This window comes from Ailuropoda melanoleuca, chromosome 15, assembly GCF_002007445.2.
Source record: "Ailuropoda melanoleuca isolate Jingjing chromosome 15, ASM200744v2, whole genome shotgun sequence".
NCBI lineage: Eukaryota > Metazoa > Chordata > Mammalia > Carnivora > Ursidae > Ailuropoda > Ailuropoda melanoleuca.
Genome location: NC_048232.1, coordinates 45,736,366 through 45,760,122, shown reverse-complemented (window position 1 = coordinate 45,760,122; position 23,757 = coordinate 45,736,366). Strand labels below are relative to the sequence as shown.

Here is a 23,757-nt window from a genome sequence, read left to right as displayed (position 1 = left end):
CTGTGACTTCCTGGTGGCCTTGGGCTCTGGGTTTGAACTCGAGAAGGGTATTTGAAGGTGTGCTGAATCTCTGTTGTCCAGAAGCTGATGTCTGACTTTCAGACTCACGATCAAGCACAGAGATGAAACAGCCCCCTATTTAGAGGGTGCTTTGGCCTTTTTAAGATATGTGTGCAGCCTGTCTTTTATTTTATTTTATTTCTGGTTGATATGGGAACATTTTCTTTCCCCCAAGTGCTTCTGGTAAACAACTTTGGTGTTTAGTCTGTTAAGAAATTCCACACACTGAATGTATTAGAGGAAAACTGTTGTCCTTGAAAGGGTGGGACTCCACATCTGGGGACACGGAATGAATTCATGGAGCGAGGCAGCGCCTTCGGTTACATTTTGACTCTTGTGCTGTCAGCCTCCAGCTGCCTGGATGAAAGTCTGTATCTGCTGGGAGGACACCATTAACCAGCTTGACTTCTGTGACATTGGCTGGATTTATCTTTGTCTGAAGTCAGCGACAAAGAACCAAGACTGCAAAGAACTGAATTTCAATAGTGGGGAAGTAGGCGACAGTTGCAGAAGGAAAAGGCTGAGCATGAAGGCAAACAGGAAGGATGTCGGGGAGGTCTTAGTGCACAACTTTTAGCGTATCTCTTCCTGCTGAAAGTGTCTCTAGGTAGGACACTTTGTTTTCCCTCAGGGAAACTCAGCGCCCTGAGGCAAGCCTTTGGGGCAGCCATTCTTGTCTCAGGAGATTTCTTAGAACCCACAGACCACCCTGAGCCCTTTCCCTCAAGGTTCAGCCATTGGAAATTCTCCCTTGTCTTAACACACAAGACACTGTTCATCCAAGACAGCTTTTTAAGACTCTGCTGTCCCTTTCCTGGAGCGAACACCTGAACTCAGGTTTCAATTTCTTGCCTGAGAAAGAAGAGCCACTTGTTTGGGCGACCCCCCCAGGCAGCCAGTCTCTGGCAGGGGGGTTACGCTGCCCAGGCCGATTTTAGAGAAGGGCCTCATTACCTGCCTAGCTGCACTCTCCAGTCTCACCTGTAGATATCGACCTGTTATTTCTTTCTGGCCCATAAGCCAAGTTCTGACATCTCAGACGGTGAGTTATCCCTCTCCCACGCATTCAGGTTTACCTGCCCTGGCCACAATGTTCTAGGGAGGCCATGTTTGATGGTAGGTGGGTAGAGGGGGTTTCCTGATGCTGATTTTTTGTCATGCAGTCTACTTTGACCCAGGTGCCATGCGTGTTTATTAACAAAACCCATTTCTTAGCTCCAGTATGAACAAGCAAACAAAACTCAAACAAAAAAACCTGGAAAATGAACAAAAAACTCTTTCGGACATAACCAAGCTTTCTAAATATGTACGTTGAAACATTATCTGTAAGCATAGACTCTTAGAGACAAAGGAGGCCCCAGTGATCACAGATGCTGACCCAGTTTCCTTTATAAATGGGAAACTGGGGCCCCACAGTGTTAGTTGACTAGTCCAGGGTTAGAACCTTTGTTATATATGAGGACCCTGAGTGGAATATGAATCTTTGTTTTAATGCTTTTACAGTCAGCACATTCCTTCCTATTGATTGTTGAATGAGGCTTTCCTCTAGGCTATGAGCTGGCTTTTAAAGTCTTTTAAAATGTACACATCATTATTAGTTATTATTATTATTATTTTTTAAAGATTTTATGTATTTATTTGACAGAGAGAGACAGCCAGTGAGAGAGGAACACAAGCAGGGGGAGTGGGAGAGGACGAAGCAGGCTCCCAGCGGAGGAGCCTGATGTGGGGCTCGATCCCATAACGCCGGGATCACGCCCTGAGCCTAAGGCAGACGCTTAAGGACTGAGCCACCCAGTCACCCCTATTATTATTATTTTTAAATATATTTCCTGTTAAGGGAGCTGACCCACATGCTGTGCGGCACATTCGAGGAGGCAGGGCCTCTGAATTAGTGGAACAACTCTTGCTCTCCCTGGAAATAGCCCAGTAGCTAGAGACCGTACACGATGGATGAGGTCTGAGGAGCGCTCACGTAGAGTGTGCGCACAAGGCTCCACTTCTCGCTTGTGCTTTACCTGGACGACGAGTGGAGGCTTGAGGCTAGGAATCACGACGGTGATGAAGAAGAGTATGTGTGTTGCCGGAGAGAAGAACTGAATTACGCAGGGAGGGTAGCCCAAGCCCACATGAGGAGCCCTAGGAGGTTTTTCCTCAATATCCCATTGCTGAGCAGGCAAAATGGAGAGTTTCTGGAACACTCTAAAGACTATATACCTTCTGGGACTAAGGGGATAGGATTATATGGAATATCAAGAACCAGACCTGTTTTCGTGGTTTAAATATTTTTGTTTTGGCAAATGTATAGACCTGCGTGATCACTATGACAATCAACACGCAAAGCGTTTTTATCCACCCCTAAACATTTACTCACACCCCTTTGCAGTCGGTTCCTTCTTTCCTTCCTGTCTTACTCCAAGTCAAGCACTGCTCCGATTTCGAAGTTAATGTCATATAAATGGAATCATAGAGCAATCACTCTTTTGAATACGGCTTATTTAGCTCACCATCATGTTTTTTTTAAGATGCATTCATATTGTTGGGTCTCTTGGTAGTTTGAGGAACTTGCCTTTCGAATTTAAATAATTAAATTGCCATAAAAAATGCATGCTTTACAAACACACAATATGCAAACCAAAGGTCGCATCATGGGGGAAAGTACCTATCCTTCTAAGCTTTTAACAATAATCGGCATTTAAAAAGCCCTACTGCATTTCTTCCATAGAGCATCCAATAGATCATTTTAGACAAATAGAAGTTGGAAATGTTATTCAGTTAAGTAACACCTGGATAAAATGTAAGCTCTCAAGAGCAGGGATTGTTGGCTTTTGTAGATCACTGAAGTGTCTCAAGGTGTTAGATTAGGGCCTGGCCCACCCTAACTATCCAGGGGGTATTTGTTGAACAACAGCCTCAAAGAAAGGGATTTTCTGTCATTAATCTCTTTTTAATTTTCAGATTCTCAACTCTGGGGATTCTGTCACTAGCTCCTATGTTTCTGTGAACATCTTGATTGCTGTGGGGTCTGTCATCATGATTCTGGGGTTCCTGGGATGCTGTGGTGCCATGAGAGAGAGCCGCTGCATGCTTCTTTTGGTGAGTTCTCGAGACGAATCGCTATACCCAGCCTTCGGACTTCCGAGGATGGTCTTCCATTTCCGTTGTCTGTCAAAAGGACTTGCCAAGATCGATGAAACTTGAACTTTTGCTTAGGGGGGTTGATTTAGAAGCTCATATTTTTTAGCTTAGATTAGAGGACGCCCTGAGAAATTTTAGTCCTTCTTCCTCCCTCCCTCCCTCCTTTCCTCCCTCCCTTCCTTCCTTCCTTCCTTCCTTCTTTCCGAGTACCTGCTGTGTGCCAGGTACTGTGCTAAAAGATACATAGACATTAAGACAGTTAGAACCCATTGGGGAAGACTGACAAGCCAACTGTTAGCTACAGTGTGAATGGCCCAAGAAGAGGAGGGCAAGGATAGAGGAAAGAACTTTCAAGCTGGAAGCAGAAGTGAGAAAGGTGTTTGTGTGGGTGAGGGGTTGATGGGCTTTCCAGGGAGAGAGGCTGGCAGTACGATGCTGGCACGTTTAGGGACTGACAAGGGCTTGGGTATGGCTGGAGCATGACAGAGGCTATTTTCAATAAATGATGGGAGATGGGTCTTAGTGTGGATGGCGCCAAATCATATTCCATGTTAACAAAATTATAAGACAGTGAGGTAATCAGATTTGCCACTTAGAAAGCTTCAAGGAGGATGGATTGGGTTGGGATAACCCACAAACATTTACTTTTTACATGGACAGTAGAAAATAATAAAAGGATGTAGAAAAAATATGAGAAAAAAGATCATGACATTTATTAGATAAAATCTAACATTAGCATTTACAGAGCTCATTTAAACTTGTTTCTCTCATAAAATAAGTATTGTGTCTGTCCCTGAAAGATACTTTGTAGCTGTTTATTATGAGGGAAGGTAGAGACAGAGCCTATTTTAATAGCATCCCTAGTGGTTGCCTTTTGATCAGTAAGGCCTCATTTGCAATTTGGGCCATCTAATTACTTGAGGAGTGTGTTTTAAAGAGAGAAAACCTAATTTGTGGGCTGCATTCTTTAAAGTTCTAATTCGATAGATCTGAGACAGGTTTCAGGAGTGTACATGTATAACGAGACCCCGGGTGATTCTGCTAGCGGTAGGAAACTTGTTTTGAACTCACTTCTGAAGTTTGTTTTAAAGCTTGTGTGAGTTTGCGTTTGATGAAGAAAAAGGAGAAAGATCATATTCAAACAATTGCATCTAAGCATTCAAACTTTCCTCCATTCAACATCACACCGATGCCCACAGTCCTATCAATAAATTTTTGTTTTAGCCACTTTGCTTGGTCAGGGTTTGAAGCAAATGTTTTGACTACTAATGGCCCCTAAAGTGGTTTTTTGAGGCCAAGGGTAGAATAAACGAAGAACGCGGTTATTACTCCAACTGTAATAAAATCCCGACTGCGGAAAAAAGCGCCAGGCCCAAATGTCCCAAGATGTGACTGAATGCCTCGGGGATAATATGTATTTCATTTCTTTTTTTTCCCAGTTTTTCATAGGCTTGCTTTTGATCCTGCTCCTGCAGGTGGCAGCAGGTGTCCTAGGAGCTACTTTCAAATCTGAGGTATGTACACATGATATTTAATAATTTGGGAAAAGTCTGAAGATCAGAATACTACCTTCTGGCATGAATAATTTAACAGTGCTTCTCAATTTTCAGTCGGAGCGTCTTCTGAATGAGACTCTCTATGAAAATATAAAGCTTTTAAGTGGAGCAGATAAGGAAGCAGAAGCATTCCAGAAAGCCCTGATTAAATTTCAAAAAGAGGTAATTAGAATTGATACTCATTTGCAAGTTGGGCATGGGTTTTATGTTAATTTTTAACAGGAGTATTCCTTAACCTAAAAACGTGTCTCCATTTTGCACATTTTGACTGATTATTCTGTCACTGTGCGATAAGAAAAATCCAAGAATATTTCTAACTTTGTTTCCAACTTCTTAGGAAGTTCTGAAGCAGTTTAGAAGGACAGAGATTAAGAAGAACATTTATGGGGCGCCTGGGTGGCACAGCGGTTAAGCGTCTGCCTTCGGCTCAGGGCGTGATCCCGGCGTTATGGGATCGAGCCCCACATCAGGCTCCTCCACTATGAGCCTGCTTCTTCCTCTCCCACTCCCCCCTTGTGTTCCCTCTCTCGCTGACTGTCTCTATCTCTGTCGAATAAATAAATAAAATCTTTAAAAAAAAAAAAAAGAAGAAGAACATTTATGACCAATTAAGCCTCAGTTGGACCAAATCAATAGTTGTTTCCTGTTTACCAGTTAGCAGGATAGTGTGGGGCATTTGGAAAGTCTCTCTCTCTCTCTCTGCCTCCATGTCTGTCCCCTCTGTCATAAAAATAATTACAGGTATCATTTTATTGCTACTTAGTATGTACTAGGCCTTACATGCAGTAGCTCATTTAATTTTTATGACAGTTCTTTGAGATGGATCATATTATCTTTATTATCCCTCCTTTAGAGATAAGGAGGTTACGTCTTGGAGAGGTCTGACGGCTAATGAGTAATGAGATTGGAATTTGAACCCAGGTGTCTGACGTTATTTTTTTTTAATTGGTATACCAGCCCCTCCCTTATTACTTATTGAAGCTGCTTCTCTGTCTTTAGGGTAAAAGTCAACAGCAAAAGTCAAATCTTTAGTCAAAGTCAAGAGGCAGGCATTGAAGATATTATACTCTCTGGTTCTTACCTAATATTGTAATATTAGTAAACACTACTCCATAAAAATAAAACAAAGAAAAACAAACAAAAAACAAAACAAAGCAAAACCCTCCACTCTAGGCCAGTCAGGTTCGTTCACTCAGGATCCTTTAAACAATTCTGCCTTCCTCTCTTGGCATCATTACCTAACATGGAAAATACTAATACTTCTCTCTCTCTTCCCAAATACTACGTGTACTTCAAGGCTTGACTAAAATATTACTTACTCTGTGAAACTCCTAATCACTCCTTCTTTATTCAGAATTCCCATCGTATTAACTACGTGTAGCATTCAGTTCACATATTAGGGAAATTCTCAGAATCTTAGAGGACAGTTGGACTTTGTAGGGCATTCAACTTGACTTCTCACTGATTGAAGTATTTTATATTTATGCTCATCCACTCTCTGAACATCGAAGAACGGGAAGTTCATCAGTTTTTGCCCATCCCATCTCATTTATATCTAAGTCTGATGATTAGCATGTTCTTTCTTAATTTGAAACAAAACCTGCCTCCCTAGGATTTACATTATTTAGTCCTGGTTCTTCCTTCTGGAGTGTTAGAGGAAAAAGAAAATCTACTGATGCTTCTGCACATTGCAACTTTTACTTTGACAATGGCTATCGTATGATTTCTAAAAGCTTTGCTTTTTAAGTTGAAACATCCTTAGTTTCTTGAACTGTTTATCAGATGACTTTTTTTTTTCCCAGAGCATTCCCCAGTTCCTGTTTGAATAGACTCCAGCTTGTAAAAATTCTGCTTAAAGCATCATTTCCAAGAGCTGAAACCTGATAGGAGTCAGTCTGTGTTTCACTTCCTCTGTGGTGTGCTTTCCCCAGCTTCCCCAATAGCTGCATTTCTTGATCCTCTCCCCTCCAGCATCCTACTCTGGAGCCCAGATCAATCCAGGTTTAAAGCAGGAAGAATTTAAGCAACTCAGTTCTTCCCCTGGGTGGGACTGAGCATCCTTGATCCTCCCTGGTGGTTGACCTAAGACAAATTGTACTATAGGTAACCACTGGACCTCTGGGTTGTGTCCTGAATCATACTTGCTACACATTGTCCCTGATATCCAAGGTCTCAGTACCAACCACGGGGTTCTAAATGTTCTGTTTGTTGTAGCACAGTTCTGAATTACTTCCATTCTTGTACACTAACACTATACCTGGAGCTTCCTATGTTCATAGAAATATAGTTCTTTTTTAATGTCCATTTTGAGTTCCTTCCTTCCTTCCCTTTCTTCCTTTCTTCCAATGTGCGGGGTCAGAGTGGGAGTGGCAGGTGGGGCGGGGCACGGGGCTCTGTTCTACAGAGCTGAACCGTGTGCAGTGGGAAAGCATCCCATACTACATCCGCTCCTTTGTGCAGCTCCCTCCCTCCCTCCCTCCCTCTTCCTCTCTGCACCAGGGCTTTTCCTTTTCAGTAACGCTTTCTTTGGAAAAAGAATCCTACACCAAACTCTGGCTAGATGACTTGGGGTCCCACCACACACGGACAGAAGTTGTAGATACAAAGTGGTTTTCTCTTTGGATTTCAGAGAATTCCCCCCATGGATTCTCTGCTAACATACTAATGGAATGTGCTCCTCTTGGATTCTTGGTGATGACTCTTGGTCTAGACATTGTTGTATTATTCACTGTGCAGTGCCTTGTTCATCCAGCTGTGATAACACTTTTACAAGTCCTGACCAACTTCTTCCTCAACTTCTCTCACATCTGATGTGGTGACCAGATACCATACCAAGTTTAGCCTTTCTACCTCCTACCGTGTCTTCTGTTTCTAGGCCTCCCTAAGGAATCCTGAGGTATATTGTGTTCCCAATATGGAGTGGTCCGTGAGTGCATATAATGGGACTTCTAAAAAAATCTGGCTGTCTATATCATTTAATGTTAAATTCAAGATTATTTAATCAGAAAAGCATGAGCAATTAATCATGTCTACCATGGAAACAGGAAAAGAAGTTATTTCAAGATTGCCCTCTTTGCTCATATTGATTGACCTTGGGACCAACTGAAATCTTTCACTCGTTGTCATATGAATGTCTGCTGAGTCATATGATTTGTGCAATTAAGGCTTTGAGCCAAAGTGAAAGACTTTTTATCTGCTTCCAGTGAACTTGTTGGTTTGAGTCCATTGTTTGAACTAACTTTGGAACTTGATTCCATTCCCCAAAGTGTCAATCATCACTGCCAGCTCTGTATCAACTACAGAGTTGAAAAGGTACTTTCCAAATATTTATCTAAATTATTCATATGAGTGTTGAGCAGAGTATAATGGAAATGGCAACAGCCACCACAAAATAACAACAACAGTAGCTAACACATGCTGAGTACTTCCTACAAACCAGGCACTGGGCTAAGCACTTCATATCTTCACAGGAATTTTCCCATTTTTTTCTTTACAACAAATCTACGACTTACATGTACTATGAGCAACTACTATTATCTGCATTTTACAGATGAAGAAACTGTGGCACAGAGAGGTTAAGTAACGGGGGTAACGTGGTCACCCAGCCAGTAAGTGAAAGTTTTCTCAATATCCTGGCATTATAATGCATCTGAGCCTAGAAAACCACGTAGTCTTGGTTCAATTTTCTTCAGCAATTTTTCTCTACCTTTTCTTCATGAAGAATTGTCTTTCTAGTAGATTAAATACTACTACAGTCACTTCTCTCTTTCACCTAATCATATACCATATACCCTGAGTCATTGGGTTTATTGCTTCCTTGTTTTTCTTCCCAAAACATGACCACAGATTCCCAAAGTGTTTCCCCACGTTTCAGTATATTCTGGGCCTTCCTTGACATTATTTTAAGAGTTTCATCCTTCATTTGCATCCCCCCATTTTGCGGATGTCCATGCAAAATTCAGCCTTACGGGAGGCTCGCCAAGCATCTTCTTTGGCCTATGAGAGGCCTCTCACTCTTTTCCTCCTCTCCTCCAAACATGATCAAAGATCATGAGATGGCAGTTTCATCTTTTAAAACCTCTCATATCTTTTGCGGAAAAGTTCCTTAAAGAGACCTTGATTTTCTCATGAACTCTTTGGAAGCTTCTTTCCCAAAGTCTAGGATATATACATCAGCCCCTCTCTTTTGTCATTTAAAACTAGGTGAGTTTTTCATCTTTTCTCCAACTTCCACAGACTTGTGCATCCACAACCCAATTTTTCCTTCATTAATATTAAGACCAAAATGGAAGTTTCCTTCATTTTTGCTTCTACATCCAGAGAAGTTGGTGAGGTGATTTACATGACATTTTAGTATAGGAAACATTTTAATAATAGTTTCAGAAAAATAGGGTTGAATGTATTGACAATTTTTTTTTTTATCTTAGTTGGTGATTGTTTTTTATATCTACTTTTCATTAAACAGTTTAAATGCTGTGGTTTGGTCAATGGAGCTGCTGACTGGGGAAATAATTTTCAAGAGAATTATAAATCATGTGAATGTTCAAGTTCATCAGATGCTTGTGTGATGTATGAAGGCAAACAGGTTTACGAACAGGTGAGAACAAATCAAATTTGACATAGTAAGTTGTTCTGTTAATTTTTTTCCACAGTGAGTCTCTACAAAAAAAATTAAATTGCAAGCAGATACAATGGGAATAACGATATAAAAGTCCCAGGAATTTCCCAAATAAAAAATAAATCCTGCTTAAAGATAAAAGCAGATATAAAAAAGTGAAAGTATTTCCTTTTTTTCTATGAGTCTGATATCCTATAATGTCAACATTAATAGATCAAAGAAACATTCAACTGCAGGGAGAAGGAAAGTACAAGCTAACCGATGAAAGTTATCTCATCCTCATTAATAACGATTAATGACTTTAATCATTATTCTTCTCTATTTTTTCTATTTTAACATAAAGCCTAGAAATCTATATTTTCACTTTAGTTTGCAAAGTAGAGATTGCTTTTTCTTATCAAAGGTTCCTTTTCCCAAATAATTGCATAGGTATAAAGACTTGTCCTTTAGGGGTTTGACTTAACTAGGGATGTTAAGTGTATCAGTCAATTTGCCTAATTATTGCTCCAGTTGAGAAGTTGCCTCAGACATTTAAAGTCAATTGAAAAAGCTGGGTTTGTCTTTTAAGTGCTGTAGATGTCATATTTACGTCACTTGTAGATGTCAATATGTGAATGTTATATTTCTTATTATTGCTTAATTCATCAAATATGATTGACCACCTCCTATGGGCCAGGCCTTTTACCAGCCACTGAAAATCCATTCCTGACAGGCACAATGTCTGCACTTATGGCGCTGATGCTTAAATAATGAAGAGAGAGAGAAAACTAGGCAACTTCATTTCAACGAATTATTGGTCTTTCTTAGATAGGGACAGGCACAAGGTATTATGGGACCCTATCTAACACAGTCTTCAGGGTTCAAGGATATAATGTCTGTCCCTTACGACAGGGCTTTACATAAATTGTTCCTTCTGCTTGGGAGGAATACATAGGAAAATGATCATTAGTATTTATGTTTTTATTTATTTATTTATTAATAATTAATTAACTAATTAATTATTTGCTGCCCATTATGTATCAGACAGGCCCTTGCTAAAATCATACATACTTCTGGACCCTCGAGGAGATTATAATCTAGTTGGGAAAAGGATGCATGAAATCTATTATAATTCAATGAATTAATTTCTGTAAGATCCGAAGATTATTTTCATTTTGGCATTGGTGTAGTAATGGCTACTGAGGTTAATTATTCGGTAGGAAACAGAAAGTACCTCGGGGGAAATTTCTCTCCTGCTGGCTGTCACACCCTTTTGCTAATCTCATCAAAAATCAGGACACTCTGTTCTAAAGGGGAGTTGCTGTTACTAGGACTTAACATAATTCATGGGGAGAAGTTATTCCAACTGGACTACAGAGCAATCATGTTTTTTATTGTCAAAGCAGTATCACTCTGGCTTTTTTATATTCTTTCTGACCTAGCTTAGTGATAGGATATCTGCGAGGAAGAGGGGAAATAAATATGCCGTCAGTGAACGCAGCTACCACTTAGGATGATGAGAACAGTAGTAAATTCAGTTGCAGATTGTTATCTGTTGCCTGTTAGAGATTCAATTCGAAGATGTTTTTCCACAGGATAGATTTTTTTTTTATCCTAAAAAGTAATAGACATTCCCTCCAAATTCACACATAATTCAGCAGAAGATAGGCTGATAGCTGCACCAGTTTCCCAAAAGGAGGGTCATAAATTCATAAAATACTTCCATCTGCCTTGTGTCATTTGCAAGAAGTCTGGAAAAATAAGAAATCTGGAATGGCCATAATTCACATTTCTTTTATTCCCCCCTCCCTCTTGCCAAGATAACCTGGTTATCTGCAGGGAAAAGGGGGAGAAAACTCCTCAAATATAATGAATGTGACTCAGTAGATAAGATCATTAATCTCATAGTTAACTCTAAATGACATAATAATTTACTCTAATGTTTACCACTATGGATCTGATGTGAATGGAGAAACCTATTACATTCAAGAACAAGAAGGAAAAGACTGTGACTCAGTCTTATGGAGAACTTTTATTTTATTAACCATAGCAGTATTTTGTTAGCCCTCTGTGCATATAAGACTACCACAGGGATGATATATTTTCTGGCCATACAGATAATACCACTATTACATTGTGTAGTATTTTTCCATTTTGAAAATTATCCATATAATTTACAATTGTTGGAATTTTTAGGTCTGGTCTGAAATGTTATAAGCTTGAAATTGCAGGCTAGTTTGACTATATTTCAACAAATGTGGCAGAGAAGCTGCTTTCTAAATTCTCATTTTTATCTGAAGTAAAGACAAAATAGTGGACGTAGTAATTTTTTTCCTTTTTAAAGTAAAAATAACCCTGATATAAATTATTAAGGGAGTTTTTTAAAAACCTTGTTTTAAAAATGAAAATTTGTGCTGCAGTTAGCTCAAACCCCAACCAGGAAACTCTCTGCTGCAGATTACAAACCTAAAAAGTACACAAAGTGATAGCAGCTCGAAAATGAATATTGAAAAATTCTTACTTATACCTAAAGATCCCTAGATTTAGCAATGAGATAGTTGGAGCAAAATTTTACTTCTCGATGCTTTCTAATGTATGAACAAACCACAAATAAAAACCTGTTGGAGCAGGGAGGAGCGTGGTGTGGCGGAATGGCAGAGTGGAATAATCCAGTTCCTTTTTGTTGACTTTGTTCCTCCGTAGCAATGTAAAAAGCCAACCCAATGGGGGAAAGAAGTCTTAATTAAAATAAGGTCAGAATTTAGATTAAAGGTAACTTTTTATGTTTTGTTTCTTTTAACAGTCATGCATTTCTTTCATAAGAGAAGTGGTTGCAAAACATTTTCTCATAGTTATTGGAGTAGCATTTGGACTGGTGGTCATTGAGGTACAGTATAACCTTGCATTGTTGACTCTTCATTCATTCCCTTGTTTATTCATTAATTTTTCCAACAAATATTTATAGTGAGCCAAATATAAACCAGGTGCTTAAGGAAAAACCACTGCATGCGAACTGCCCAAGTTCTAGCATCTTTTTCTAGCAGTCTTCGGTCTGCCGAGAGGATTACCACCTTATCAATTCAGCAGGGCAAGACCATTATTTATGAATGACCTTTCCACTGGGAACAAAAATTGAATTAATTTCCACACAGTTCTTAGTCCCAGATATCCTTTTCCTGTTGAAAACTAGCCCGGGAGTTAAATTTCCTGAAGTTAGAAGAAAAAGCACCAAACAAAACCAAAACACCACCTTTACAATTTCTTATCTCTCTTCCCCATTTTGAAGCAGAAAATAAAAACTCAACTCAAGAGTGGGGAGCTCTTTTCCTGCTGTTCCATCTAGAGAAATCTAACAGTTTTTAAAAACTAGAGACAGGTGCCTTAAAGACTATGGGCTCACTTGAAGTTTTAAAGGAAATTTAAGATTTCTATATTTACTCTCATCATTTTGATTTTTGGTGTTGAAAAGAAATCCTGTATAGGATTTTTATCTTGATGGATTTTCTTGGTATGCCTTTTTTAAGAACCTGAAGATGTTTTCCACGTGGCCCAAAATTCTTTGCTAAAAAGATGAAATAAAACTATTTTAGAGAAGCATTTTTGAAATTGTTCCAGATCTTGGCTAATTTAGGTATCCAGTGAGTCAATTCAGTCTTGATCCCTTGTCAGGACATTGGCAAGAATCCTATGACGTGTGAGGTGTCTTCCTGCTTCCTGCCCCTGAGGGCTGGTTACGTCCGACGAGGGACTTCTGCTTCACTCTCAGAGATTGCTATACAATGTCCTCCCTGGGAGTTCTGGTAGCTTCCTACCCCTTACTTGTGTAGTTGACCAACAGAGAGGAATTTTGCTGGGATTGAAGCAATTTAGTGTTCTATATGGTCTTTTAGGTTACTAGTAGTGTTTGAACAGCAAGTTGGGCCACTGAGTATTACTTCCTCGTAGTCCAAATTAATAGGCCTAAGTGTGACACATTCCGTGTCAGTAGATATGGCTAACTTTCTTTTTGTCTGGCATATGGTGGACATCAAATGGTGCTCTGCACCAGGTCTGTTTCTCTTCTGATTCTGCCTTTTGTAAAATGTCCTTTGCTGCTTTGCTTTGTATTGGGGTTCATGCAAGTTTAGAAATACGAGCTAGTGGTTGTAGAGATGAGTAAGGAATCACACACAGATGTACTCATACATTTATAAGCATAAAACACACGTACATATATGTTGGTGGAGTAGACTTTATTTTTTTTTTATTTTTATTTTTTTTTAAAGATTTTATTTATTTATTCAACAGAGATAGAGACAGCCAGTGAGAGAGGGAACACAAGCAGGGGAAGTGGGAGAGGAAGAAGCAGGCTCCCAGCGGAGGAGCCTGATGTGGGGCTCGATCCCACAACGCCAGGATCACGCCCTGAGCCGAAGGCAGACGCTCAACCGCTGTGCCACCCAGGCGCCCCGGTGGAGTAGACTTTAAATGAAAGATCAGGCTTTAAATGAGGTATTTAGTGTAAGTGTCAACATAAGTGTCAAATCTGTGTTAGACTCAAATTCAGACAATTGACTATAACTGGCTACGAACCACTGATGCTTTTAAGAAACTTCTCGAAAGTAAAGCCAGAGAAACTAAGGACATAATCAACTGGGAAGATCGATGTCTCTCATATTATAGCCAAAGGCATTGCCAAGAATCTAAGTACATCTAATGGAAAATAAGATTACAAGAGGAATAGCATTTCAGTATTTTATGAAATTGGCATATTCCATGCGTTTGTTACCTATTTAGATATTTTAGTTGTTGTTCTAAAGACATGTATAGTTAAAGACCTTAATAGAAAACTTCCATGGAGTAATTTATAGGTAAGGAATCTATACAGTAGTATAGAGTGGAGTTGGTTCAAAGAACTGTTTGCCATATTGTGTTGTTCACTCCCTCAGTCTAAAACCTGCCCTCCCTCTAGGATTTGAAGAGAAAAAAATCATTTTATATTCCCTCTGTTTTTATTCAAAAAAAGAGCTTTGAAAATATACAGTCTATAAAACTATATCCAAAAAATACGCATTAGTCTGTCTTCTAGGCGTTAATATTAGTTGCCTAACACCCAGGCTTTTCTCCATTCTGTTCCCAAATTCATATTCAAGAAAACGCAATTATACATAGAGAGAAAAATCCCTTTAATAACTATTTTTAAGAAGGAAATAGAAACAAATATCTTCCTGCAGAAAATATGTTCAAATTATTTCTGTAGACAAATATCACACGAAAAAAAACCACACTCTTGATATTTAGACCTTGATGTTAATCTGCTTAGGGACAGGCTGTGAGGGACTGGGCTAATAGTTATTTTCAAGGCTCTGTTAAGACCTCATCCCTGAGGGATTTTTCTCGGGTAAGATGTCAGGGATCTATGCGAAATACTTTATTTTGTAAGAAAATTTTATCTATAGACATTGGAATTCTCATTATTCAGCGTTAAATAACCAGAGGATCCTATGTCTCCTTATTTGACTACACAACTTACGGGCACAAAAAATGAGCAGCGCTTCCACTCCTCATTTTAATTAGGGGGGAACAAAAGCCATTGACAGTCAATGATCGTCATCACTTCGTAGGATAAACATTGTCTTGACAGGAGGTCCTAGGAACAGAGCAGTGAAGAGAGAGGGAATTGAGAATGTCACAACATTTTTTAGACTGCCTTGGAATATGGGAACTTGTGCACACAACTTAGCATGTTTTCCCAAGCCTTAACATACCTCACTATGTGATGAATCTCTTCTAATTATTTCCATTTCTGTGAACAGTGATAAATTATCTTTTCCAATGCAAGAAAATGTGATATTAACTGTCTGGTCTGCTGATGAATGGTGGACTTCTAGTTCAAGGATGTGACGGTGAAAGACAATAGAGAGTTGCCTTATCACAGTATTTTGCCCATTTTCTTTTTTTAATTAATTAATTAATTGCCCATGTTCTTTCCTCATTCCTGATACTTGTCTCCCAGACTGCAGGCTCGGGACCAAGGCAAAAAAAAAAAAAAAAAAAATCAGGGCTTTTCCAGGTCATTCTAAAAGAACATCATAGATGAAAATCATTATTTTTCCAGAGCATTGGTGTCTACTGTTTTGTTTCTAAGAAGGAAGAAATATTGGGCAGCAATTCCTCATTTGAAATGCATTTCCAGGAAAGAATTAGTAAGCAGGATGCCTGGTACACTAGGAACATTTGGGATGACTCAGCATAAATGTCACCAAGCTCCTCTCCTGCCTCTGGGAGGGAGGAGACTTTCCACTTGTAATTTGCACAGGTCCTTTCCATCCTTTCTGCATCAGAGTCAGCAGGCCAGGCACTCACTGCAGAGTCAACGAGGACAAGTGTTGGGGTCCCTCCTTCTTGGGAGTGCCATTTAATGAGATGGAAATCATGCCCCAGATTTTCAGCTGTACTTTTTCACTTCAAAGGAAATTCCTGAATTAAGCTATTCTCCATAGATTTAGAAGCTTTTTAAGAAAAAAAAAAAAGTGACTTTCTTCATTCCTCTTGGCAATGCCTAAAAATACGGCAAGAGAAATTCTAGACTCCTTGATTTTATGCAGATGATCTAAACCAGATGATCATATAACCCTTTCATGGAAGCAGTAGGTATATTGAGCCCCCAGAGAGGCCTGAGTTCTCCAGAGCTCCAGGGTAGATGCCCGACAGAAGGGTGTCTGTGTTCCAGAAGGATGGGATGCTCTGGGGGTAGGCAATACTGCACAAACAGGGCCAGTTAGAAGCGGATTAGCCAGCTGAAAACTCTAATTAAAATGCAAAAATACTCAGAGAGCTTTCTCCATGCTCTTTCGTCCCATTGGAGGCTCCAATTTCCCAAGCAGAGAGATGACTTTAGATAAATAAGATTAGAGCTGTCGTAGCCAGAATCTTTTCATATGTAATGTTCCTTCTATTTATAATGTGTCCGGCATTTTAAATTCTATGTTAATCTTGTTATTTTATTTTCTAGATACTTGGTCTGGTGTTTTCTATGGTCCTGTACTGCCAGATCGGGAGCAAATGAGTCTGTGGCTGTGTCGAGCTGTCGTCCGTCAAGCCCCTTTAACATTTTGCTTTGGTTTTGTATCTTTAAATGTACAAGTGCTGTATATGTTAGGGGCAGCTGTCTTCTTACAGTGTCTCATTGAGCTAGATCACAGGTATCTTCCAGACATATTGAACATATTTAAGATTTGAGCGATGCAAGGAAAATGATACGAATGTGATTTTTACTTAAAATAAAAGTAACCTTGTTTATGCTGGTGTATTTCCACGTCTGATCCTTGTGTTCAGGTGATTCTGTGCTTAAAACATTCATCTAGAGCCACCCGGTGGATTAATCCTCATTGCCAAGAGACAGAGAGGGCCATCGAGTTAGTTCAAGCAGTTCAAATGGGCTTTTCAGAAGCGACACTCTCCTTTGTGTGGTTTATCAACCACTGGCGGTAAGATGGAGTTGAGCCTCAAGTTGAAAAACTGGAGAGTGGCCGCGCTGAAAGAGTCAGCATATCTTTTCTCTTTGTGCTAATGTTGACTAATGGTATCTCTTTTTTTCTCCTCGCCATTGAGTGGGGGTGGGGCAAGAAGCTCTGAGTGCTGCCTCTTAGTCTTTGAATCTCTGGTACCTCTTTGGGTCTTCTTCTGGGACGTGGCTATCAGGGCTTTTATCTTTCTCATTCTTATACACACAGGAAAGTGAACAAATCTTAAGACTCCACCTGTGTAAGCACTTTTCAGATCAAGATAGAGAACATTTTCAGCACACACCGGACTGCCCCTTCATTCTGATACGCTGGCTCACAGCAGCTCCCCGGGGCAGACTGTGTCTACGACATGTGCTCAGTGACAGCACATGGGTAGCTTGAAATCCACCCTGGTGGGAAGATCGATACCATGGAAATTGGCAAATGCTGTAAAACCAGGAATTTTTTTTTTCTTTTTTTTGAGAGTTGGTTGGTGGTCACTTACCAGTATATTTGCTCCTGGCGAATACCTCCCCAAAGGAAACCACTGTTCTGATTTCTATGGCCATAGATTCATTTTGCATCTTCTTGGACTTACTATAAATGGAATAGTAAAGTATGTATTCTGGCTTCTTTTGCTCCATGTGTTGTTTGTGAGATTCGCCTATATTATTGTATCAACTCTAGTTTATTCTTATTGCTCTGTAATATTCCATCGTATATGAATATATTACAATGTATTTACCCATTCTCTTCTTGATGGGTGTTGGGTTTGCTTCCAGTTTGGTGCTAGTATGAATAAAGTTGCTGTAAACATTCTTTTACATCATTTGGTGCTTATAGGTATTGCTGCTGGATAGATAGCCGGGGTGGAATAGCTTTGTATTCATATATTTAGATTTAATAGAGTCTGTCCAAGAAATTTCCTGAAGTGGTTGTGTTCGTCTATACTCATACTAGACAAGTACGGTAGACTTAATCTCCTCTTCTGAGGAAGAGGAAGGGAAAGAACGGCAGTCATTATCAAATGGATCAGAGTGGGGAAGGAGTAGGAAACAGGGGGCGGGGGGTGCATACTGGGCTGGGTTGGACAACCTAATTCTGTGCTCCCCTGTTGCTGATAAAGATAACTAACTATCCTTTTCTGAGCACCTGCCATCACTTGAGAACTATTCCAGAAACTTTTATTATCCTATTTCTTTTTACCACATGCTTATGAGCTAGATACTGTTATCCTCATTCGGCTGGTGAGAAAATAAAAGACTTCTGTGAAGTTAGGGAACATGCCTAGAGTAAAGCCATTAGTGATTGGCAGAACCGGGATCGAAACCTTGACAGTTGCCTTCCAAACCTTCAAACAGTTGCCTCCAAATGGATCATGCTCTGCTGGCTTTCCCGTATGTCTGTTAATGTACTTGCCGTATTTTATTTTAATCACCTGTTCATGTGTTTGTTTCTGTTAGTATACTGAAACTTTTTGAGGGCATTGATTGTTTCTTCTTTGTCTTTAGGGTACCTATCACAGTGTTTAACACACAATAGGTGCTCAACAAATTGTAGCTAAAACTAATACTTAGATGTATTGAGAGGATGCTATGTGCCCAGAAATAATCTAGGCACCTTGAAGAGAGCAATTCATTTAATCCAGAACAACCCTGTCAGGTTAGTGCTATTGTTTGGCTCACTTTTACAGACAAGGAAACTGGAGAATAAGGTTTACGTTTCTTAGGTCGTGCAGCCAGCAGGTGGGGGAGTTGTGCGATGCAGTCTAAGTGTCTCGAAACCTGTGCTCTTTATGTCAGATCATTTTGCCCCATGTTGTTGGGAGAAATAGATAAGGAAAATTACATGCAAGTGCCTTTTGCATAGTGTCAGGCACAAATTAGGATATTTTATGGTAAGCATTTTATGGTATTGGTGATATAAAGAGCTGTCAGGGTAAACAGGAAAGCAAAAACTCAACTATTTCAAACAATGGAAATACAATGCAGGGAATTGTTGCATTAGCCAGCCAGGGCTGCCGTAACAAAATATTAACAGGCTCAGTGGCTTAAACAATGAACATTAGGGGGAGAGAGAGGACTCTCCATTGTCTTCTCTCATTAAAACACTAATGCTATCAGATCAGGGCTCCACCCTTATGACCTAATTTAACCTTAATTACTTACTCCAAATAGACCACACTGAGGGTTAGGGCCCAAAGGTACGAATTGGGAGGGGGTCTGGGGGAGACAAAATTAGTCCAAACCAGCTGCTCACACGGATGAAGGAAGAAATAAGCAGCCACATGGGAAGGCAAGGTAAACCAAAGATTAGCAACAGTGGGGAGTCGTTACCACCCTTAGAACTGGAGGGACAGAGATGGTGTTACCAGATCCCAGGATCCAGAACCACTGGTGGAAGATGGAACCGCTGCAGGCACTGCAGAGGAAGGGCTGGCTAGCAGGAGTCGGAACCACGGCGGTGACTCAGCAGTTACTGTCACAACGGAGAAAGCGCGAATTGCCCTGGTTTCTTCCCTCTGGCCCACTCCAGGCTTTAGCCAGTACCTCCCGTTGGCCGAACTCTTCTAGATGCCCGAGAACAAGGGAGCCTGGGAAATGTAGTTTCCTCTGATACAAAGCCAAGCTAAGAATGACAAGGACTGGAGTGAGCAGATGCAGAAGACTGTCCGAGCAACTGGACATTTAGAAAGCAAGCACAAGGGGCTGAACTTTATGATTAAAAGGTAGTACAATTGTGGAAAGTATAACTGACGTTTAATATTTTCGTGAGAAATTGTACAGAATTTCCTGGATTCTTTCTGTTCTGGTCAAAGTTCAAAGCATTTTAAGGATAGAGAGGACTTCAGAGCAGTTGTTCCTTACTGGGGGCCGTCTGTTCCACAGAGCCTATGTGGCAATGTGTGTTTGGGTTGTCATGACACGGGTAGAAGGGGGATGTTACTGGCCTCTAGTGGCCAGGGGCCAGGGATGCTGCCAAATACCCCATAAGGCACAAGAATGTGCCCCCGTAACAGCGAAGTATCAGTCCAAACTGCCCATAGTGCTGGGATTGACAGAGAAAAACTGCTTTAGAGAATCACATCTGAATAACAAAATATCCTCTTTCCAGGGTACAGTGAGGTGTGTGTTACCATGGAAAGTGAACTGGAGTGGGGTCAGGAGTCATCCTAGACCAGGCTCCAAGAGGCTGCTGGCTTTGTGATTTTTGCAAATCACTTAACTTGAAGTGTCCTCCATTGCAATTAAGAAATTTTATCTAGAAGAAGATATTTATCTGCTTGTGACAGTTCATCAAAGTTTTAATTTTGGTCTTTGGTATTGAAGGTGATTATAAGGGAAGCCTTTATCTTCTTGAAGTATATTAAAATTAGTTTTAATGGAGCACCTGGGTGGCTGAGTTGGTTAAGCGTCTGCCTTCAGCTCAGGTCCAGGGATCGAGCCCCACGTCTGGCTCCCTGCTCAGGGGGGAGTCTGCTTCTTCCTCTCGTTCTGCTGCTACTCCATGGCTTGTGCTCTCTCTCTCTCTCCCAAATAAATAAATAAATAAAATCTTTTTAAAAATTAGTTTTAATAATAAGCTCATACTTTCCCTTCATGCCTCCCAGAACAAACCACAATATTCAAAGACATATTAAATACTTAACAAACATAAAAGAATAAAATGAAAGATAACTGTCATCAAATTGATAATTCAGTATAGATGGAAATGTTTCTTCCAATTAAGAAAAATGTTGGAATTATGTTCATTATGCTTAAGACTGTACTGTTGCACTAATTTAGATACAGGTAATTATATTAGATTTTGGCAAACGCTTCTCAAATCTCTCCATTTCTCTGCTTCCCTGTTGCCACCATCCTATGTGATCTTTCTCAGTCCCTCCTGAGGTAGAAACAACTAATGGGCTACTCAACATCCTTTGTTTCTTTGTCTGTCTTACTGGTATATCCTGATTTTGTTGGACTATAATGAACCCAACTAAAATATTTTGTTTCCCAGGGCACCTGCCCTGGGTTAAGCATCTGCCTTCGGTTAAGCATCTGCCTTCCGCTCAGGGCGTGATCCCGGCATTATGGGATGGAGCCCCACATGAGGCTCCTCCGCTATGAGCCTGCTTCTTCCTCTCCCACTCTCCCTGCTTGCGTTCCCTCTCTCACTGGCTGTCTCTATCTCTGTCGAATAAATAAATAAAATCTTTAAAAAAAATAAAATATTTTGTTTCCCAATATACTGGGAAACTCCTACTGTAGTGAAACACACCTAGCAAACACACAAACTAAGAACACGCATAACTGGTGAGTGTTTCTCATTTTCCGCGGTAGCAGGCTGGTCCCATTTTTAACTGATCTTACAATAATGTAAGAGCATCTTTTAAGAGACCGAATTTACTAGACCCAACTTAGAGCATTAAAGTAGGATTTTCTCATATGGATAAAAGAGATACTGTCTGTCTGGTGTCTGTAATCTAAATTGACCAAAGAGTCACATAATTTGAACTGTGAACAGTTGAAAAAGTATAACTTCTCTGTCCCAGAAAGGCTGACTGTTTTGTAATGCAAGCCTTTCCCAAACACCTTTCCTTAAGAGCCAGTTCTCTGCTAGACAAACACAGCCAACTGGCAAAGGTGGGATATTGTTCCAAATCGTCTCAAGGTCTGTTTCTGGACTCTTCATTTTGTTCTATCCTTGGACTGATACCATACTTTTGAAGCTTGAAATAAAATAGAATAAGCTGTCTTTGTTGTTCTTCTTAAATGTTGTGGTTATTCTTTGCCCTTGCATTTCTGTAGAAATTTTGGAATCAGCTTGCCAATTTACACACACACACACACACAGCCTTACTAGAATTTTTTTTTATTATTATGTTCAATTACCTACTAGAATTTTTATTGAGATGGATATGAATTTATAACTTAATTTGGGAGAATTGACAAATTTATACTATTAAGTTTCCCCATCCTTGGTATAGCTATCTACTTATTCAGATTCTCTTTAATTTCTCTTAATAATATTTTAGAATTTTTCTGTTAGAAATCATTCCATTATTTAAATTAGTAAGTAACTTTAGCAAAGTTGTTAGATTTAAGGTATACACACAAAAAATTGTGTTTCTGTATAACAACGATAACAATTACACATTGGGAAATTTTTAAAAAAGGTATCATTTATAAAAGAATGACAAAATGTCAAATACCTAAGAATAAATGTAATAAATAATCAGAAGACTTCTAATGGAAAATTCATAAAACATTATTAAAAGAAATTAATGTATATAGAAATACAATTTTTGCGTGTTGATCTTCAATCCAGTAACGTTGCTAAACTTACTAATTTTAATAATTTACCTGTAGATTATTTTATTTAAGGATTTTCTAAATATACCACCACGTCATTGGTTTGTAATATGTAGCTCGCCTCCTTTCTTTCTTTTTTCTTCCTTCCTTCCTTCCTTCCTTCCTTCCTCCCTCCTTCCTTCCTTCCTTCACTCCCCCCTCCCCTCCCCCTCCCTCCCTCCTTCCCTCCCTTTTTCTTTCTTTCTTTCTTTCTTTCTTCTTTCTTTCCAATACTTATACATTTTATTCCTTTTTTTTTTTAACTTTATTACATTGACTAAAACCTCTGGTGGAATGTTAAACAGAAGTGGTGTCCTCCATGGGTGTACAATGTAGATACATTGTCTTTTTACACATTCTGGAATTAGGCTATACTTCTCCTAGTTTTGTAAGTAACCAAAATTATGCTAAAATTCAGCATAGCCCTAGGGACTTATGTAAAGAAAAAACCATTTTAAGCAGCAGTCTTGATTAGATGGTTCATAAGTAGGAAAGAACAAAGAGACTTGGAGAAAGAGCTTGGATAGAGGAAAATAGGAACTAAGGATATTGGAGTAGTGACAGGGGCCAGCTCCCCAGACATCTACTTTTCCCCGAGGAAGATGGTAAAGGGCATTGGGCTAGAGACAAACAGATGGTCCTAAACACATTTATACTTTATATTAGCAGCATCCACATTTGTCATGACGTGAGCCTTCAATCACTTGGAAAGCAGTTTGAATAGGAACATGACTTCTTTTTTTTTTTTTAAAGATTTTATTTATTTATTTGAGAGAGAGTGAAAGCAAGAGAGATCACAGAGGGAGAGGGAGAAGTAGACTCACTACTGAATGGAGAGCCTGATGTGGGGCTCGATTCCAGGGCCCTGAGATCATGACCTGAGCCCAAGGCAGACACTTAACTGACTGAGCCACCCAGGCTCCCGAAGCTTATACATCTTATAACTGAAGTGTGTACCCAGCATGTCCCCATTCTCTCCAGCTCCTGGCAACTACTATTCTCCTCGCTGTAACTGTGAGTGTAATTATGAGTTTGGGTTTTTCAGTTTCTATATATAAATGAGATCATCTGATATTTGTCTTTTTCTGTGAATTATTTCACTTAGCATAATTCCCTCAAGGCCTCTCTGTTTTGTTGCAAGTGGCAGGATTTCCTTAATTTTTAAGGCTGAATAATAGTCCATTGTGTATGTGTACCTATATTTATATCTATATCACATTTCTTTTATTCATTCATCCATCGACAGATACTTAGGTTGTTTCCATGTCTTGGCTATTGTAAATAATGTTGCAATGAACATGGGAGTGCAGATGTCTCTTTAAGATGGTTTTATAATTTCCTTTGGATATATACCCGGAAGTGGGATTGCTAGATCATATTTTAGTTCTTCCTTTTTTTTTTTTTTAGGATTCCTGACTTTTTTATTTTTTTTTATTTTTATTTTTATTATTATTTTTTTTAATGATTTTTTATTATATTATGTTAGTCACCATACAGTACATCCCCGGATTCTGAAGTAAAGTTCGATGCTCCATTAGTTGCGTATAACACCCAGTGTACCATGCAATACGTGCCCTCCTTAC

The 23,757-nt window shown here is 39.6% G+C and overlaps 1 protein-coding gene across 2 annotated transcripts in view; it reads left to right on the top strand.

The window, feature by feature from the left end:
* Positions 1-17,657, top strand: part of TSPAN8 (tetraspanin 8) — a 32,883-nt gene extending 15,226 nt beyond the window's left edge. Inside the window, exons 4-10 of one of the 2 annotated variants that reach the window (XM_034643804.1) lie at positions 3,019-3,156; positions 4,638-4,712; positions 4,809-4,916; positions 9,220-9,351; positions 12,155-12,238; positions 16,669-16,820; positions 17,067-17,657. In XM_034643804.1, the coding sequence (XP_034499695.1) occupies positions 3,019-3,156; positions 4,638-4,712; positions 4,809-4,916; positions 9,220-9,351; positions 12,155-12,238; positions 16,669-16,820; positions 17,067-17,085 (708 nt within the window). In that variant the 3' untranslated portion in view covers positions 17,086-17,657. Of the gene's footprint in view, positions 1-3,018; positions 3,157-4,637; positions 4,713-4,808; positions 4,917-9,219; positions 9,352-12,154; positions 12,239-16,345; positions 16,643-16,668; positions 16,821-17,066 lie in introns of those variants that run through there. The other variant, XM_034643805.1, reaches the window with a different exon arrangement.
* The last annotated feature ends 6,100 nt before the right edge of the window (positions 17,658-23,757 follow it).